At 48.2% G+C, this 20,714-nt stretch overlaps 1 protein-coding gene across 1 annotated transcript; it reads right to left on the reverse strand.

Moving 5' to 3' along the window:
* Nucleotides 1–1,782: 1,782 nt before the first annotated feature.
* CA6 (carbonic anhydrase 6) lies at nucleotides 1,783–20,507 on the reverse strand. Its single transcript, XM_064493344.1, has 8 exons — nucleotides 20,429–20,507; nucleotides 17,995–18,174; nucleotides 12,315–12,463; nucleotides 12,022–12,114; nucleotides 9,803–9,872; nucleotides 6,419–6,576; nucleotides 4,340–4,463; nucleotides 1,783–2,096 (listed from the first exon to the last, which is right to left on the reverse strand). Exons 1-8 carry the CDS (start codon nucleotides 20,505–20,507, stop codon nucleotides 1,996–1,998), a joined length of 954 nt encoding a protein of 317 aa, XP_064349414.1. The 3' UTR covers nucleotides 1,783–1,995.
* Between the last annotated feature and the right edge of the window lie 207 nt (nucleotides 20,508–20,714).

Consider the following 20,714-nt stretch of genomic DNA (forward strand, 5'->3'; position numbering starts at 1 on the left):
TTCTCTGTGTGTTTATGCTACCAACTCAATGTACGATTGTTCATTTTACTAGGTTTTTACATTTTAAGTTAACTGAAGTTTTAGGGATTTTCCAAAAAATCATTTAAATTTCATTTAGTTTTAAAGTTAGTAAAACCCAGGTTTCCAAAGTTAAAACTACCAAATGGGGTGCATGCAGAAAGAGGATCTTCCAGCTCATCCTCCACCCCTTCCCCTGGCCCCTGGCTTAGGCAACCACTGTAATTGATTTTGGTTCCTTTTTCCATTTTCAAGCACAAACAGGCTTGTGTAATCCTGTCTGTCTGAGACTTCGTTTACTTGTGTGTGGCATCTCTCGCCGCTCAGGAACGTAAGCTCCTCGGCTGTCTTGTTCACTGCTTCATCTCCAGTTCACCGCAGACTCTCGCTCCTTGTTGAGAGGATGACTATAACCACGTTATCACGTCATCCCCTGCAGAAAACCCATCACCCAGAGTAAAACCCAAAACCTGCAGCGGCACAGAAAGCACGGTGTCAGATGCCTGACCTCCCCTGGCTGCACCCCTACTTCCCCTGCCAGCTCCCCGGAACCTGGGCCTCTGGCCACATCAAACTATTCTCACTTCCCAGTGTGTTTTCCCGCCACCACGTGCTACTCCTTTGGCTGCAGTGGCCCCACCCCGCCCCCAGCTTGGCTCACCGGGTGAACCCATCAGCCTTCCAAACCCCGACCAAGCACCAGCCCCTCTGTGGTGGTTTTAAACAGCCATTCTCCCCACGAGAGGGCAGCAGTTTCTAACTGTCTGTCCTGCTCACTGGTCCGGAGCTCGGAGCCCGGGAACCATCCCTCCCCATCTTGACCCCAGTACACAGGCCTCTGTAGCCTGCAGCCTGCAGCCCCACGTCTGGTACACAGCAGGTGCTTTACAAAGCTTGTTGAATAAATGAGAAAAGACAACTCTGTAGTTAAAAGAACTTGGATACAAAAACTTGGGCTTAGGTTCAAATCTTGACGATCTTGGGCAAGTCACCTGGACTTTCTGCATCTTGGTTTCCTCTTCTATAAATTGGGGATAATGCAACTTCCCTGAGGATTACTTGGAGGGGTCAGTGAAGTCAGATGTGAACGTGCTTTGGATACGATGAACAACAACGGGGAAGAACAAAAGTAGCAACGAGAGCAGATAAAGGAATTCAGAAGAAGGAGGGTGAGCTCAGTGGGAGACGAGGAAGCTGCAGATGGTCCAGGAAGATCCTCCACGAAGAGTACCCATAACTGACCAATAAAGGTAACCGCCAGTTCTCAGCCTTATCTACTCAAACCACAGCCCTAAAAGACAGGTTACTTCATTATCCCATATGGACTAGTAAGTGGCAGAACCGGCACTTGAACCCAGGGCTGGTGACAGCAAGGCTCAGACACCCCTGAACAACAAGGACAAGATCTCAGGGAAGCCCCCCCACCTGCTGGGAGCCAGCCTCCTCACCCTTCCGTCCCTCTTGTGCTCACTGGGCACGATCACTGCTCCAGACCTCCCCACGGACACGTTCCTAATGTAAGAATCGCTTTCCTTTTTCTTAATCTTGGTCCTGGAAATCCCTCCCACCTTGATCTCTGTCCCCTCACCTGGGTCCCTCGGGGTAGAGCAAAGAAGGGATATTTGAAGTGGTATAAAGGAATAGAAAACAGAAAATTTTAAATCACAAATTTCCAAAGTGATTTTATTACATCTAAATGCTACAGGCAAGTTCTGGATGATTTGTAATTTAGACAAATCGATGTGCGTGATTTGAGAGGAGGGTAGTTAGGGCTCCATCTTCCTTGAATTCCTATTCCAGTCAATTTCCCTTGGTGTCGTCTGACTCAGATCTCTTCTCATGCACTTAAACGACCTCAGTTCCTTTCACGGACGATGGCTTTCCCGTTTTAATCAGAAATTAAATAGGTCCCTCAGAGGGAATGGTGCGGTTGGACGGACTTCTTGGAGGCAAGACAGGGCTCACTCTTCAAGGTCATTACTCGCGTCTTCTTCTATTTACTTTCTTCTGTTCAATAAATCTTCTCAAGTACTCAAGGTTATTGTTGATATTGCTTAGATAAAGCTGGAAGTCAGAGCCTAGAGTAGATCCTACAAAAAGAAGAGTTAATAGGAGAAGGTCAGAACTTTGGAGGTTCTCATGAAAACAGAGAATGCAGGACAGCCAGACATCACTCCCCACATCTGTACTTACAGGAACTATTTCTGGTTCCTTAGAACTCCCTCCATGTTCCCATCCCATTGGTTTCAAGCATCTTTACTATGTCTGAATTTAGACTTGGAAGCTGCCGGAATCCAAGAGGTGACAAGATGAAAATGTTCTACCTTTGGACCTTAGTTTCTCATGCAAGGCTCAGTAGCCCTTACCTTAGAATGCACAGATCTTTTGTCTAATAAATAAGTTGCAAAGGGGCTGGATTTGGCCGTTGTCATGTGTTTATAACTGACCTTGGTTTCTCAGGTCATTCCTCACTGTTGAGGGGATCATATTAAACCATCTGGTGTGGAATTCTACAGAACGATGAGATATCACGTGGGGCACACACTGGGTTGACTGGAGATGATGGCTGCTACATAGAAGTCTGGGGGGAGGGTATAGCTCAAGTGGTAGAGCACGTGCTTAGCATGCATTGGGCCCTGGGTTCAATCCCCAGGACCTCCTCTAAAAATAAATAAACAGACCTAATTACCTCCCCCCAAAAAATAAAATTAAAAAAAAAAGAAAGAAGAAATCTGGGCCTTAGGGAAAGTGGGCAAGATGATACCCAGTTCTCTTATCAGCAAGTTCAGATCCCTTGTTTGGGGTTGGGGAGGAAGCCCACTTACTCTCTACTGGGAGTTGAAGGAATAATCCTAAACAGCAAGTCTCGGAAGGGAGGACCACGACAGACCTACTGCAACCTGGGACATTCTGGTCTGAGAGGTGGGTATCTAGAACATCGGCGCTCCCCCAGGAGGGTAAATTGGAGTGACACCCCCCCCCATGGAGAGATCATTGACATAAGGCCTATGGGGAACCATAGCATCTGTTCATGCCTGTTGTAAGAATAGTGCAAAATGTTATTGGGTAAAACAGGGAACATGCGAGATTAGAACAAGGAGACAGGTCCGTGGGTCTAAGCCTGCTGGTGACTGGACCTGTTTAGGAAGATGCCACCCTTTGGAAAAGACATCGTTACTGTTAACGTCGTATGACGTAATTATAGCTGGTGTCGTTTTTCCTGTTAGCATTGTATTAAAGGAGCGAACTGATGCAAGGAAAAACAATAAATGAACCAGGAAGGAAAGATGGGGAGAAAACCACAAACGGACCTTCATTGTGTTGGGGGAGTATGAATGGAGATGTAGAAGTTTTGCAAGGTACCTGCAGACATGGGGCAAATTGACTGGAGACCAGTTCTACTGCGTTAGGAGATATGAAGGCATCAGGCATGGTTAACAGAAATACATTGTAAAGGCAGCGGACTCAGGGCATGTGTATAGTTCACCACAATGTTACAGAGAAGCAGACAAAATAAAGATGGGAAATTGCAGAATATGCGTATTCTTGCAACTACAGAAATGAAGCGAGCCAGGCACAGAGCTGGAGCCTGGACTGGAGGGTCTGGGGAAGCGGGACTACTTAATGCCTACTTCCCACACCCTGGTGTCTGGGGCTTGACTCCCAAGAAAATGTGGAAAGCAGTACGTGTTCTGGTTAGCCCCACCTTGAGGGAATTTATTGGAGGAGTTGGGGATGGGTTTGCGATACAGACTGAGATGGAAGTGTATGGGAAATAATCCAAGTTGGGTTTGATAAGGTTAATTTAAGCCTATACTCTTTTTTTAATTTTTAAATTTTTATTTATTACCGTATTTTTTTTTGGCAGTCGGAGAGGGGATAGGTAATGAGGTTTATTTATTTTTTAGTGGAAGCACTGGGGATTGAACCCTGGACCTTGTGCATGCTAAGCATATGCTCTGCCACTTCAGCTATCCCCTCCCCCCAACCCCAAGCCTACACTCTTATGGGAGTGTCTGGCTGTTGCTCACATCCTGAGTCTCCTACTGCCTCTGGCCAAGACCAGGTAGGTAATAAATCACATCGTTGCCCACCTTCATGCGTCCTTTGTTCTACACACTGGGCCACTGCCTGGACTGGGAAAATGAGTCACCCTCTTGGCCCAAGCCCTGGGCAGTTTGGCCCACCTGAGCCGCCTGCTGTTGAGATGAGTCTCCCTCCCTTGCTGCTGCCAGAAGAGATGGGTCCACCCAGGGAAGGGGGAAAACAGAAAATTATAATTGCAAATGGCAGAGAACAAACAAGAGTTGATCTGACTCACGCTGATGAGGGAGAGACATGAAGCTGGCTTCTACCACTCTGTGGTTCAGGGGCTGGGTCCTGCGGTAATCGTTCTGGAGGGTCTTGTTCTCGGAATCCAACAAGGAATTCTCTAGCTTCAGAATCTGCAGCAACATGAAGAGAATTATGGAGGAGAGGCACTGGGCGACTTTTTTTTAAAAGTCTAGGTAGCAATTGACCTAGAGCTTAGGTTCATGTAAGCCTGATAAAGCGGTTGTGAGATCTCAAGATGAAAGGAGGTTCTGGGTGCTACGTGCCAGGCATAGTGTCCGTTCATCCATCTAACAGCCTCTCCAACATTAAGCAATCTCTCCAAGATTAAAAAGATTCCTCCAGCAGTCTCTTTTAATCTTTTTTATAAGTATTTGGTCAAAGGTAGAAAGGAGAGAAGGAGGTAAACAGAAACATATCAAGTAGCAAGCTCAGTTTTTGTTTTTCTGAAAATGTCTGTATTTTGTCTACGTCCTTGAGAGACATTTTTGCTGCGTGTCCAACTCTAGGTTGGCTATTCATTTCTCTGTTTGAAAATATGGTTTCCTCTGCTTTCTGATGTTCATTGTCGCTGTGTTGAATCAACTCTTGGTCTACGATGATTTCTTTCATGAAAGTTTGTCTTTTCTCTCTGGCTGATTTTAAAATCTTCTCTTTGTCTTTGATATTTTGTGGTTTCACAGTGATGTGATTAGTGTGGGCTTCTTTTTATGTTGATTGACTCACGGGGCTTCCTGAATACATGACATGTCTTTCAACCCTCTGGAAAATTGTCGGCCAAGATTTTTCAAGTTATCCCTCCTCTCTATGTTAATCTCTCTTCTTCCTCTATAATAATGAGACATCTGTTTGACCTTTCTACTATTTTCTCTATGTCTCTTTAGTTCTTTTTCATATTTCCATCTCTTTTTCTCTTTGTGCCACATTTTACATAATTTTCTCAGCTCTGTCTTCCAACTTACTAATCCTTTCTTGAACTATGTTTAAGAGGCTACTAAACCCATTTGTTGGGACTTAATTTCAGTCACTATCTTTTCGTTTCTGGAAATTAACAACCCATTTGTTTTTTTTTCTTCAAGTTTACTTGGTCATTTTTATAGTTTTTTATTCTTTCCTCATATTTAAAACTCTTATACATGTTAAACCTACTAAATATGTTTAATTATACCTGTTATGTATTCTTTATATATTAAACATACTTATGTTTTTTACTGATAATTACACTATCTGAAATCTTTGTATATCTAATTCTGTTGACACATACTCATAGTGTCTTTTTCCTGGTATTTTGTGATTTTTTTTTTTTTAATTGAGCTCATTTCAGGTAACTTTATTCATGAAAATTCTTCTAGACCTGGATTTAAGGTGCATTTCTCCTGAGATAATTGACAGTGGCTCTTGTTAGATACCCAGGGGCATTTCCAACCCTGTCATCAATGTCGTTGTGTGTGAGTACAGGAATGGGCCTTTCCACCTTTTCCTGGAGTAGGAGATGGAAAGTTTAAAAAAGAAATATTTGTTTCTGAGGAAGAACATCACCCAGAAGGAAATGTCAGCTTTGCTTTGCAACCCAGTAACATTTGTCCTTGATTTAAGTCAACAAATACTTATTATGTGCCCATGCTATGCTGAAGGACAAATGATGACTGATACAGCTCTTCTCCGCAAAGGGCTACAGGCTTTTGAGACAGTGAAGAGCTACATATGAAGCTATCCATCTTGCATGAAGTCATTTATGAAGTTAGAATGTAAGGTGCATGAGGACGGGGTTTTGTACATCAGGGGCCGGGGACGGTCCCTGGCAAGAGCAGCGCTCAGTATCTGCCTTCACCGGGCAGCTCTTCGTCTATGACGTGGATCCGGCCCCAGTCCTTCTGTTGCATCACCTATAAGTTTCTTGGACCCCATGATGCCTGTTTGCCCACTTCCACCACAGCACTAGCAAGACCACCCATGGCAATAGGGGGGAGGCACCATAGCCCTGCACGTGGAGAACGGAGTATTGGCATTAGGGGAGATTTGGGGGAGCACTCTCGACAACCAGGCCATTGAAAGCAGAGGCACTAACCTGTGCCCTGGAGAGCTTAACGGTATCTGCCAGCACAAACCAGTGGACGTTCTCAGTGCAGGGAGGAGTGGTGAGCGAGCCCCAGTAGCTGTAGTAGGAGTGGAGGTCCTTAGGTAGCATATCCTGGATGTCAAGGCCATTCAGAACTGTTTTTTGTCCTAACGGAAGGGACAAGAGATAAAGGAATGTTAGGGACCCCTGCTGCCCTGTGGGAGGACAGCTCAGGCTCAGGCCTCACCATTGTCAACCCTCCTGATTTAAGCAGAGGAACGTAGAAATTGATCATCAGGAAACGCTCCCCAGTGCGCTGCTTCCCAGAAAGGGTTAAGAACAAAGACCCACTCAAACACCCGCTCCTGGCCGGGTGGTCCCGGGCCGGGTGGTCCTGGCTCGGTGCTCACGCGGATACTCAGGAGCACTGCTGTGAGGGTAAAGGGGATGTGTTTACAAAGTGCTGGCACCGGACTGCACAGAAGAAAGTGCCCCCGCGTGTATCCATCACCATCTTCATTGTTAAGCAGAGGAGATGTTTGATAATAAATGAAAGAAATTGTGATTCCAGGGGCTTTGGGGTAACTGCTCTCAAAGAAAGAACGAAATTCCTTGGTTTGTGCCCATTTAGAAGTGGGGGGAGGGACAGAGGTTAGAGAGGCAGAAGCAGAAGTAAGCGGGGGGTCCAGGTGCAGGCGTCAGGTCATGAGCCTTCCTACTCCTCCCGTGGGGAACCAAGCTCATCCGCAGGTGGGGTGCAGGGACGCGGGCTTCCGTGGGGCGTCTGAAGCCTCCACAGCACCTACATCTAGCGCTGCATCTAGAGAGTTCTCCTTTTGTTCGTGTCAGTGACGCTGAGCCCCTGAGCTCAGCATGAGACTATCAAAGCAATGTGGAGCTGAGTTGAACGTTACCACACTTTCCCCGAGCACTTTTGCGTTTTTTAACAGCAAAGATGACATCGTTTTGATATACACATAAACAGGCTTGTTTAACCAAGGCTGCGAAGTCTAGTAGTGCACAATCCCACGAGTAAGCAAAAGATTTCTCAGTTTTCTTGTTATTGGATAGATTTCAAGATGCAAACTTCTAAAGGCCTCTATGGTTTCTTGACTCAAATATCTTTGAGTGAGTCAAGAATTCAAGAAGCATGGTGCCCCTGGTTGTGAAAACAACATGGTGGTTCCTTAAAAAAAAATTAAACAGAATTGCCATATGACCCAGCAATCCCACTTCTGGGAATACATCCCCAAAATTGAAAGCAGGGAGGTAAAATCAGCGGGGCTCACTGATGGTTTGGATTGGGAGGGAGGGTAATGGAAAAAGGAACATCAAGAAAGATTCAGAGATTTTTGGCTTAGACCAGGGGCTGGATGATGATGCCTTTTGCTGAAAGGAGGTTGGCTTAGGGGCAAGCCTGGCAAGGGAAGGGAAGATAGTTACGCTTTGGCCGTGTGAAATTCTAGGTCCCTGTGGCAACATCCAGTGAACAGCTGGATAAAGGAATGAAGAGTTCAAAGAGGCCAGTGTTGTGGGCAGTACTGATCAGAAGCAGAATTTACCGAATTGGAGAAGGAAATGTATCAGGGTCAGTCAATAGGAAGAGAACACCTGAGGTCAGCGAATACACGGAAAGTCCTAACTATGCCGCCAGCCTGTGGTCCCCCTGCTGGCCGAGCTCGTGGCCAGCAGATTCCCCAGCCAGTTCTTGCATCTGCTTTGCCTCACCTGTCCTGTCCTGCCTGATGCCGCCGCTGCCGGGAGAACCAGATACACGTTTATAAGTCCACGTTTATAATTGCCTAGAGATGGCAATTCAGGCCATGGGACTAAATCAGGTCCCCAAAAGGAGACAGAGTTATGGCATCCGCCACCATTAGGACAGGAGCCAGGAAAAGAGTGCAGGAGAGAACCAGGGGAGGGGGCGGGTTGTGGCCAGAGTGAGAGCGGGTGATGGGTTATAGTTGGGAGACAGATTCAGAGAAGAAAAGTGGCCAGGAGATCTGACAACTGGGGCAGCCTTGACCTGAGCGTGAGCGAGAACAGAGAGCACGGCGCTGGACGCCTCTTTCAAGGGGAGCCGAAAGTGGGGTGGAAGCCGAGGAACCAGCAGGACTGAGATGGGAGGTGCGAGAGCCCAGAGCTCTGGGCTGAGTGGAATGACGGGACGAAGGGTGAGACGCAGGGGAGTGGGGAGACGGGCAGGGGAAGAGGCCCTGAGAACGAGGGGGTGGCCAGCGCCCACATGGAAGGGCGGTCCCGGACCAGAGCAGGGACTTCTCACCCAGGGTAACAGAGGAGGGGACGTGGAGCTTGGTCAGGTGCAGTCAGGTTAAGAAGAGGAGGGAGTTTCTGACTACTTCCCCATGAAGTGGGGGGCAAGGCATCTGCTCCAAGGGAGAAGCTGGGCCCGAGGTAGAGCGGCTTCAGGGGGGAGGAGAAAATGTGCAGCGATAATTTTGGGGAGGGGAAAAGCAAATGGCCGGAGTAGTACTTTAGGATTTTTGAGCAGTGTTAGTACTTGTTTACTTGTAGTTATGAGTGAAAGGAATACAAGTCAGATGTCTGTGAGTTTCTCTGCAGACACATTCAGGCTCTGAGTAGGTGGGAGCTGGTCTGGGGATTTGCCAGGTGAGCTTGTGGAGGGGTCGGGGGCGAGGATATGGAGGGCATTTGCCTTGGTGTGTCAGATGATGGCTCGTGGAATCTAAGCTAGGTAAAGAGAGATGAGAGGCATGCGGCGTGACTAGTAGTAAGAATGTGGAGGCCCATAGATTGGAGGTCAGGAGAATTTCTGGAGGGCTGAGAACTGAATTCAGGGAGCTGGAGTCTGGGAAATGTGGGCACAGTGGGATGTGACACAAAACCAAGGCTGCAACACTGATGTGGTTACTGCTCCAGGTCAAGGGTTGACCATGGCAGTGACTGAACGCTCTGACAAGAACTCTGCCTCTTGGAGGCAGAAGGAAGGAAGCTCAGCCCTGGGTCTGCGTGTATGGGCACCATGCTGAGAGGCTTCACTCTTGAGATGCTTCTCAGCCTGAAGCTAAGGAGGACCACTCTCTTTAGGGACCAGGACCATCACCGCCAGCTGGGGCCAGAGGTAAGAATCACTTAAACAAAAATATCCCTCATTACTAGAACTCTGGCCTCCAGAAGGTCTGGCTGTGGGCATCCACAGGTAGAGTTCATGAGCAGGTCTCTCGGAGGTGCACAATCTGGGCCAACTGCAGGAGTTGCTGGCACAAGAGACCTTGCCCAGGGACGGGTGTGTCTCCTGGCAGGCTTATCTGCCACTCTCCCCACCAGCAACGCTCTTCCTGGCTCCCCGTCCCCCACTTACTCTCAAGCTCAATTCTCTTCCCTCCTGCAGCCACTGTTGGTTTCCCTTACCTGTATACTTGACGTTGTTCAAGTGAGAAAGAAAGTTGCTGAAGTAAGTGTTTTCATCGTAATCCTTGACCTGCAGGAGAAGCACAGAGCAGTTAACCTAATGGAGGAGGAACCTCCATCCAGTTCTGTCTCCACTAATCCAGCTGTTTGGTGTTCTGGCTGGTTGGGCAGAGCCATGAGGGCGAGGAGGAGGCAGCCCATCTGTGTCCTAGTTGTGTTGGGGGAGACAGTCTGGCTGTTCTTGGCCAAACACTGCCTGGGCTCAGCAGTATCTTTCAGGAAGACAAGATCCAAAGCATTTGGGCAGCTTCCAGGGAAAGGAGCTTCTTGGCAGTGACTGGTGATGTCCTCAAGGAATGGCCAAAAGTCACTGTTAAAATATCCCCAGTGATCTTGCTTTGGGCAGTGTCAGCCACAGTCAGATTCGCTGTAATGAGGAGGGGGCTTGCTCGCGGGTGCACCTTTCTTCATCCTCAGGACTTCGGGCAGAGTGGAGGAGACCAGGGGTACAAGGCAACACTGCTCCAATTCTGACCACCGCCACCCTTTGTTTTTTGTATGTGTTGACTTTTTAGAAGTCAGAAGAGTTTCTTTCGGTGATAAAGATCTGTGGACAATGGTTCTTTTCAGTCAGTGATGTTGATCCATTCTTCCACTGTGTATAAATTCAGACTTTCTTGGATATCTGACTGCCATTTATTTGTTTTCTAAATGTCTAATCTGCTTTTTGCCTCTCTGTTCTACCTTTTGCGTTAAATACTTTTAGTCTTTTGAGTCATCGTCATCATATTTTCCATTATTTCTTTGAACATAGTTTCTTTCATTCTTTGAACATATTTATGACAGCTGTTTTAAAGTACCATCTGCTAAATCACTCTTGGCCTACTTGGAGTCAGTTTCTATTAACCACTTTTTTTCTTCCCTCCTAAATATGGATTACATTTTCCTCTTTCCTTGCATGCCCAACTTTTTTGTTGCTGACATTTTTTGTTGACTGGACATTTTAGATAATGGTAGAAAATCTGAATTCTGATTTTTAAAAATTGTCCTGAGGGATTTTTGTTACTGCTGTTCCTGTGACTGGTGACTTTCCTGGGCTTCGTCCACAGCGGTGTGTAGCAGCTGATGTGTCTGCCCGGTTCTTAAGTCTTATTTGTACTTTTTTTAGCCTGGATTCCCAGGGGCCGTCCAGGGTCAGCGGAGTTTTGTGGTCAGTCCATGATTTTAGCAGGGGTTGTGCTCAAACCCCTGGAGCCTATAAGACGTGCACCCTCTGCTGATGGATCAGTCGTGGGTGGAAAAGCAAATTCAAAGCCAGTTACCAGGGCAGCCTCAGCCTTGACTTTCCATCAGGCCTTCTTGGGAAGCCTGTACGGCCTTGCTGTGGCTCCCTTGTTTTCAGAATGTCCCAGTTAAGTTTCTGATAGGTTGCCGCTTGTTACTCACCCCAACTAGGACCACAATCTCAGACTCTCAAAGCTGAAAGTTTTCCCCGTTTTCCGTCTTTTCTGTCAAGTTTGCTACTTTTCCTAACAGCGCCCCAGGCGTGGGTTTTCAACTTCCACTGCAAGTCAAATTAGTCCCCCACACTGGGCAGTGAAGCTGCTGGTTTTCCGGTCCAGCTGCCCCAGTAAAACTACCTTGCCAACCAATTTAGGGGATGGGGATGGGAACAGCCCCAGGCAGAAAGTCCACAAATTCCTGTTGTTCTTACTCTAAATTTTAGCTATTTACCATAAAGAAATCCCTCACCTTGTTACTTGTCTTTGGTCCATTTCCAGAGCACTGACATGGTTGTTTTTGACAATTTTATCCAACATAAAATTTGGGGGGGGGGTTGACCACTTCTTGCCACCTAGACCCAAGTCCCACCCTGCGGACTTTCTGAGAAAAGCAGAGGCTGTCTTTGCCGAGCGGGCTGCAGGCCTCCTCTGGTCCTCAGACCAGTTTATGTCCAGTCAACCTTTCTGTGACCCCAGCTCTTTTAAGTCAGCTTGTCCAAGTTATTCAAGGTCCCAGAGGTTAGTGAAACAGAAAGCTCACAGTAACCATGAACAAGGGCTGGAAAAAACGCCGACTCATCTTTCACTGAGTCAGGGTTTTTCAGAACTGCGAGTTCAGGAGTGGAGGAGGCGGGACAGGTAAGAAGGCCCTTTGTCGACACTCAACGCTTTGTTTTGACGCCAGTTTCTAACTTCACACGTGTGGTTTCAGCCTACCTCAGTGAGGGCTGCCAGCACAGCCAAACCATCCGGGGCCTCCTGGGCTTCATCGTAGCTCGTGTATTTAGAATTGTAGTGAACAACGTGAATCTGGGGAAGCAAGGAAGGGTAAGTCAAGGGCAGTTCCTATAGACTTCAAATAGTGATAAATGCATGGTTGTGAGAGAAAAAAAAAAACTCAACCTCAGGGTGACTAGACTCCCCATTACACAGTCTTTTGCGCTGTTTTCATCAGAAAAGTGACTATGGGGTTTGAAAGAAAGAGGACCTGGTTGGGGTCCTCAAGGTACCTCGGTCCCATATCTGATTCCATCAATGGTGTGCTCGGAGCCACTGATCTCCAAGAGGGCGCCGCCCCAGTGGAAGTGCATCTGCTGGGCTATGTACTGGGTGCCGTCAGAGGCCGTCATGCGCATGGTGGAGGGCAGGCTTATCTGCACTGGAAGAGAAGACAAGGGGCGGGAGAGGTGCAGGTGGGCACAGATCGGTCAGGCCTAGAGGTCAGCCAGCTTCCCTGGTCACCTGCCCGGTCATGAGGCAAGCTGGTATGATGGGCTGGCTGAGATGGCCACGAGCAGAGTGACCTACAAGCAGGAGGCAGCTGGCACACAGGGCAGGGTGGGGACCAGGCTCTGAGTTGGCTGGGCTGCACAGGCACCTCTCCCGGGGCACACACCTTCCCACCCAGACCCAGGTCGGGGGCAGAACCATGATGTGGAAGGTTCCAGCTTGTTAACCCCAAGGAAGGTGGGAGCCCTGAAAAAATATGGTCCATGATTATGGAAGCCAGAATTCCACTCTCCACCTCTGGCCAATTTGCGGATTTGTCCATGTGTAGGAATAGGGAGCGGGACCTCCTGGGACTATTTTGATTACTTTTACTACCCAGAGTGAGTACTGTTTGCAAGGCCAACTTAAGATCGTTACCTTCTTCATGATGTGGTTAAAATCTTCATCCCTTGTAGCCTTCTAGAACGAGCCCAACTAACAACCCATCCTGCTTCACATACGGGAACATCCCTGCGGGGCTTCAGTACTTTTTTTCCTTAATAATTTCACATTTTAAATTTTGTATCACTTTTAATTTTGTCTTGAGGGGAGTTAATTAGGTTTTTATTTACTTATATTGGAGGTCCTGGGGATTGAACACAGGACCTTGTGCATGCTAGGCACACACTCTACCCCTGAGCTATACCCTGCCCCGGTTCAATACTTTGATTTTATGGACAAGGAAGCCAACCCAGAAAGGTAGAAAGGTTTTCAGAGTCACTAGTTTGTCGGGGCAGAACTGGGCCAAGACAAGATGTCACCATTACAGGCCGCAACTTGTCTTCAGAGGAGACCAAATTCTGCGGCAAATCAAGGAACACATGGACTCTTGCCTTGGGATTTAATCTGATGAGATTATCAACAAGTGCATTTAAATGTTAGGTTCTTGCTGATGGGAAAATGGATGACTCTTCCAGCTTCTTCCTGCCCCATGGCCTACAGACTTTCTGCAGGGAGGTTACTGGGTCAGACAGTTGCCGTGTTCATTCCACTGGCTTAGGCCTTTGAGAAGTCTCTATATTTTGGAATGAGCCAGGCAAAAAGGGAGACATGGAGAGTGACCCCAGAAAGCGACCTAGAAAAATACCCATGAAGATATAATTTAGGACTTGGAAAGGGACAGGCAGCATCTGTCCTGTTAATAAGGTTTTTCTATTTAAAGTCATCAAAGATGGTGACATATAAGGATGCTTTCTTAAAGAGCAAATATTAGGTATTTGACATCTGTCAAATGCCTCCCCCTTCCCTTCCAATTGTCTAAAGCAGCAGGAAGCTGTGATGAAATTCATAACGTAATATACCATAAGGCAAGAACCGGCCTCAAAGATTTGAACAGGCCCTTCGGCTGAACAGGTGCTCTGTATTTCGTGCTTAAAATGCAGTCAGCCTCAAAATCAGGGCTCGCGTGAGAAGAATGGAAGTGCCTTTAGAGACAGATGTGCAGGCGTGTGGGTGTAGCTCAGCAGTAAAGCGTGTGCTTGGCGTGCACGAGGTCCTGGGATCCATCCCCTGTACCTCCACTAAAAAAAAAAAGAGGTGCAATCACCTGTGCCCAGAGATTGGAGAACTAAGGACCATTAACACCACATGAGCAGTAACAGAGCCTGAGAAGCACGTTTCCCCCCGAAGCACAACTCCCTACAGACAGAAGGAATGTCTCAATTCTCAAGCTTTATGCACAGACTTGCTCAGGCCAGACTGAAAATCAGCAACATTTCTGAGCCTGGGAACCGTGCTTTTGAAAAGGTGAAGCCACATATCTGTGCCCCGCCCCCAAATCAATTTGCTGAAACTTCCAGATTCTGAAAATTGATTTAACTTCCAGAAGCTACTCTTCGCTTGCTTGAAACCAATTTAACCATGTTCTCTTCAGACAGGAAAAAAAAAAAAAAACCCACATGATCTGAGCATTTTCTGTGCACAAGAAACAACAGCAAAGTGTCAAAATTACAAAAACCTGAGGAACTGACCACGATTGGAGGAGACTGAGGAGTACGATGGCTCAGTGCGATGTGGGATCCTGGATTAGCTCTTGGACCAGAAAAAGGACCCCACAGGCAAGTGATGAGAATCAAATGAGATCTGCAGCGTGGTTAACCACGTGGTATCAATGCACTATGACTGCAAGATGTTAAAACGAGGGGAAGTGGGAGAAGGGCATATGGGAACTCTCTGCACTATTTCTGCAATTTTTCTAGCCTAAAATTATTTCAAAATAAAAGTTAAAAAAAAAAAAAAAACCAGCCTTGCTCCCACAGCTCTAAAGATTAAAACCCACTCATAATCCTGCCTCGCCCTTGAAGTCTATTTGGGGATTTAGACTTTCGTGCACACAAGTCTCTTTTCCCCTCAAATGCATTCATCCGTGTCAGGCTCTGTGCCAGGTACCAGGACGAAGGATGAACGAGAGATCCTCCCTCCTTTCAAGGAGCCTCACGGATGGAGTGGCTGACAGTACCCAGTAGGAGAGCAGTGTTGTTTATCCCACTGAACACTAGAGGCCCAGTACCTCCAGCCTTTGAGCTTTTCTGGAGCCTATGAATGTGTGGGAATTAAAAAAAAATTAACCAATCAATACTGGTCCACTGCTACTTGTCTACAACAAAATAGAGAAATTGAGAATAAGCGTTAGAAAGTTTTGTGGCAAGTTAAGTTTGTCTCAACATTCAAGTGTGTTTTCCATTTCTTTTCATTAAAATGTAATTTTAAGTGGGGAGAGTATAGCTCAAGTGGCAGAGCAGGTGCTTAGCACGCACGAGGTCCTGGGTTCAATCCCCAGTATCTCCTCTCAAAAATAAATAAATAAACCTAATTACCTCCCCCCCAAAAAAACTTTTAAAAAATGTAATTTTATATCTGTATTCTAATCTAACAATAAACATGGAAGGGTATACATATAAAATATGAAAATAAAAACACAGTGCCATTTACCTTAGCACACCCAACCATTTAAATAGGTTTACATCTAACAAACTATGTACTGGATCTATATGAGGAAACCTGGAAAGCTCTGATGAAAGAAACCACAGAACACCTAAATAAATGGAGAGACATTCCATACTCCTGGGTAGGAAGACTCACTGTCATCAAGATGTCACTTCTTCTCAACTTGACCTATAGATTCAGTGTGATCCCAATCAAAATCCCAGCAAGTGATAATGTGGAGTTCAACAGACTAATGCTAAAGTTAACACGGAGAAGCAAAAAACCCAGAACAGCCGACACAATGCTTAAGGAGGGGAACAAAGTTGGAGGATCGGTGCCACCCAACTTCAAGACTTACTATAAACCTCTAGTAATCAAGGCAGTGTGGCCTTAGCGAAAGAATCCACAAACAGATCAGTGGAACAGAACAGACAGCCTGGAAATAACTAGACCCCATAAATATACTCAACTGATCTTTGACAAAGGAGCAAGGCAGTGCAGTGGAGCAAAGAGAGTCTTCAACATGCGGAGCTGGGACACCTGGACATCCACAAGCAGGAGAACGAATCTAGACTCAGACCTCACACCCTTCACCAAAATTAATTCAGAATGGATCACAGACCTGAATGCAAAGTGCAAAACTATAAAATTCCTAGGCGATAACGTAGGCGAAAACCCAGATGACGTTGGTGATAGCTTTTTAGATATAACACTAAAGGCACGCTCCATGAAAGAAATCATTGGTAAGCTGGACTTAATTAAAATTTAAAACTTCTGTTCTGCAAAGACAACATGAAGAGAATTAGAAGACAAGCCACAGACTGGGAGAAAAGATTTGCAAAAGACACATCTGATAAAGAACTGCTATCCTAGTGCGAGGGTAGAGCTCAAGTGGCAGAGTGCATGCTTAGCATACACGAGGTCCTGGGTTCAATCCTCAGTACCTCCTCCAAGAATAAATAAATAAACCAAATTACCTACTCCCCTAAAAAAAAAAACTAAAAAAAAAAAAAAAAAAAACTGCTACCCAAAATAAACAATGAACCCTTAAAACTCAACGCTAAGAAAACAAATAACACAGAGACCGTAAGAGACACTTCACCAAAGGAGATATACAGATGGCAAACAAACATATGAAAAGATGCTCTATATCAGTTCATCAGGGAAACACAAATTAAACTAACAGTGAGATACAACTACACACCCATTAGAATGGCCAAGATGCAGGTCACTGACAACACCAAACGCTGGTGAGGACGTGGAGCGACAGGCACTCTCCCTTATGGCTGGTGGGGATGCAAAATGGGGCAGCCACTTTGGAAGACAGTTCGGCTGTTTCTTACAAAATTAAACATACTCCCCTTTCAGCAATGGAGCTGAAAACATGTTCACCAAAAAACCTGCGCATTGATGTTTATAGCAGCTTTATTCATAATTGCTGAAACTTGGAAGCAGCCAAGATGTCCTTCAGTAGGTGAATGGATCAATAAACTGTGGTACATCCAGACAATGGAATATTATTCAGTGCTAAAAGAAACGAGCTATCAGACCATGAAAAGAGATGGAGGAAACTTAAATGCATATTCCTAAGTGAAATCAGCTGATCTGAACAGGCTACCTGCTTCTGACAAGCTGCTGGAAGCTTCAGAGAGTAATTTTAGAAACAGGAGCTTGGCATTAATGATAAAATGAGGCTTTCCTGAATTGTTTGTGGCATTCAGTGATCCAGACCACAGGTATCTGAGGGCTGCTACATTCTCCAGCCCCATCAAGGACAGCTGGTTTTATTTTCTCAATATCCCAAGGAGGAAACCTGAGTCCTGTGGCCCCCATAGACCTACATGGGTGGGCAGTAAACTGGCCCAGCCCCGGCAGGAGTGGAGGGCAAAGTGTCTGGGGAGGACTGGCTGAGGAATCAGACATCCGGGGGCTGAGTCCATCTCGGCCACTAGACGGCGTGACTCCGAGTAAGCCCCTCAGCCTCCCGAGCCTCTGGTCTCAGGCTGAAAACTGCCCTGCTCCAGGCCCGTTGTAAAGCTCAGAGGAGATGAGCCCGCTGGGAAAACCAGAAGGGTGTCTGCCGAGTAGAGGCCGGGTTTCACAGTCGTCCGGTCTAGGCTTCCGAAAGGGGGGCCCCCAACACCCAGCTTTTCCTGTGTGACCTTCACACACAGAAAATCTGGCAGATCAGACCCGGGCCCAGATCAGCAGAGCACAAGGTGGGTTGTGTGCTTTTGACTCTCTGTCCGCTGAGCCTCCCACTGGTCGGTCAGGGTGAGCTTGGAGAGAGGCCAGTGTGGAGTGACGTGGCCAGAGGGGACCGAGTCCAAGGACAGAGGCCGCATGACTAGGGCAGAGCCGCCTGGTTTCGGGGCTCTGCACCCATCGCCCTGGCGTCTGAGGCCTGCAGCCCGAGGCTGCACTCTGGCCTCAGGGGAGCATCGCCACCTTCCCCTGCTGACCGCCCGGGGAGTGGGGACCGCCGCCCACCCTTACCTGTGTGGCCGTTGTTGGTCATGGAGAACTCGCCCGAGTGGCCCTCGTAGCCTGTCAGGTTCAGAGGCCTCAGGAAAGGGTTGTACCGTACTTTCTTCCTCTGCACATCGATGGGCGACTGTCTCATCCCCCCGCAGTCAGGGTACTCGCTGGACCAGTGTGCTTCATCCAGCGTCCCCCCTGACACAGGAGACAGCCAAGGGGGTCACAATTCAAGGGGCTGCCCAGCCGGGCCCTCCCTGTGGGCACATCACTCAGGGCAGATGCCAGAGCCTGCAGCTCCCGGCAGGGCCTGGCCAGCGGGAGGCCCACAGCGGTCACCACCAAGGCCAGAGTCTGCCTTCCAGACAACAGGGCAGGGCCCCGGGAGGAGGCAGGAGGGGCGTCTAAATCATCTCCACAGACCCAGATGTCCGGGGGGTGGGGGGGCTTTGGGGCTGATTCCTAACTTTCTTCTTGCAACCACTGGTCCTGAGAGCATGACTTGGTGTTTTGAAAGCAATGGACGTCTTGAATGCGTAGCATTAGCTTCCCCTTTGAATTACTGTCCGTTGCTGACCGTCCTGGAGCCTCGGCGTCCCTGTGTTACCTTCCAGGCCTTTTGCTCACTTCCTCTGAACAGCAGTTTCCCTTTCCCAGCCCCTTCCACCCCCGACAGCAGGACCTCCCCACCTCCTTCCTTGCTCCCCTTTTTCATTGGTTCCCAGGACGATAAAGACCGCCTGGGTGCCCACATCCATGGGTTCAGGGCAAGAAAGGAAGCCTGGATTCAAAGATGACCTGGAATGCTTAGTTGGAAAGAATATCAGAGCAAGGAAACCTGTCTATATTGGGTTGGTTATTAATCGCAGAGACGATGACTTCATTGCAGTGGGGGACTCGGCTCTGCATCTTGGTCTCGGGCATCTGCGATTAGGCATCCAAGCCCCCTTGCCCCGTTTGGGGACAGCTGCATCATCCAAGCACATGGCTTGTTGGAAGGAAGATGTCTGTGTTTGGGCCCCTCACATCTCGGTTTTGCAGTCAATAAAAAGTCAACTCTTCACTAGAAACTAACATAGCATTGTGAATCAACCATACTTCAGTTAAACAAAAATTTAAGTTAATTTTTCATTTCTCTGTTTTCTCCTCACTGTTTAATCATGCAAACCAATTCGTAAACAATTCTTTCCTAGAGGCAGATGCCAGGGTCACGGGCAGACGTCTCGAGCACAGCCCCTTCATGAATCAAAAGGCTTTGCCGGGTTCGGGGTGTCTCAAGGATTCCTGACAAGCATTTGCAGCAGCTGCCCCACTGCTCCCCGAGTCCTCTTGGGCCCCTGGTGGCTTCCCAGAAGGCCCACAGTCTCAGAGACTGTGCTGAGCTGGGGAGGACCGACCCGCACCATTGGAATTCTCTGTCTTCCTTACCGAGTACCACCGCCAGTACCAATGGGCCTGACAAAGCAGAAGTCCCAGGGTCTCATGGCGCTGCCCGGGGAGGGAAGCCTCCAGAGCCTAGCAGTTGGTCAGAGCTGGCTGTCCTGCTCTCTGAAGATAGTCACACCGAGCCTCCCTGCATTGCTCCTGGTCCTGATACCCTGGGCTTAACAGGACACACATCCCACCCTGAAAGGATGCTTCTCCCTGTGTCAGGGGCGGGGGGGGACCGTGCAGAGAATAGGCTCAAAACTGTGTTTGCTCCTGGCTCCTGCACCAGCCAGTGGCCATGAGCATCCTTCCAGGCCTCTTGCCTCTGTCCAGAACAGAAAAGAGGGGGACCAGGCAGGAGCTCGCTTCCCTGCCACACAGAAGGGCTGTCTTGTGTCCAAGCCCCGCAGACAGCCTTCCTCTCTTGGTCTCACACGTGGGCCAGCACCTGTGCCAAATGCTAGGGTTTTCAATTTCACGTTCTGGAAGCAGGGCTCAGGATGGGACACTGGGGTCTCAGTAGGGTCACGGTGACCCAGAGAGGCCAGCTTGGAGGCTGTGCCATGGTCACTGCGTTCTCGGCAAGTCGAGATGCTCTGGGTAGACAGCAGATCATGGACTTTCCTGAAAGAAAGATCTCACCCACCCCTGCACCTGCTCCATGGGACTGCAGGGAGCCCTCTCTAACCACTTTCTTTTCCATCTACATAGACCGAGAGGGAAAAAGGGCTTTGCAGCCAGAAGCAGTGAGCAGGCTCTCAAAGCAGCAGTGTGAGTAGAAAGGCAAAAAGCTTGCAGGTGACTCAGCGATCTGGGAAGGGGAAGAGCTCTGTCCTCCCCCTCCTGACCCGGCCCTGTCTCCAGCACACCAAGACGTTGAGCCCCAGGAGCAGACCCAGCACAGGCAGCGCACACCTCCATCGTGCACGCCCTGAAATGCCAGGCTTTGTCCTCCAGAAGGGGGGAGCCCCCTCCCTCACCGGGAGGGCAGAAAGGGGGCACGCGGCCCCTGGGTGGGCCTTACCTGAGTAGGTCCAATGGGCCCCCTGCACGGCCTGGGATCCCAGGAGGAGCAAGGACAGCAGCGTGACCCAAGTCATCATGATGCCGCACGTCTGCAGTCAGGACGGATTCTGGGGAGGCTCTTCTTTTAAAAGCTTGGGAACTGTAAATAACAATTTACCAGGTCTGGCCAGCTGATCCACACTTTGCTGTGCCCACGGAAACAAGAGCACCTCCCCACCGTGGCCCTCAGTCCCGCTTCACGTCGCCAGGTGTGTGCACGTGCCTGATCTCCTCTGGCACCAGCA

The sequence above is a fragment of the Camelus dromedarius genome, chromosome 14 (assembly GCF_036321535.1).
Source record: "Camelus dromedarius isolate mCamDro1 chromosome 14, mCamDro1.pat, whole genome shotgun sequence".
In the NCBI taxonomy this organism is placed as follows: Eukaryota; Metazoa; Chordata; class Mammalia; order Artiodactyla; family Camelidae; genus Camelus; species Camelus dromedarius.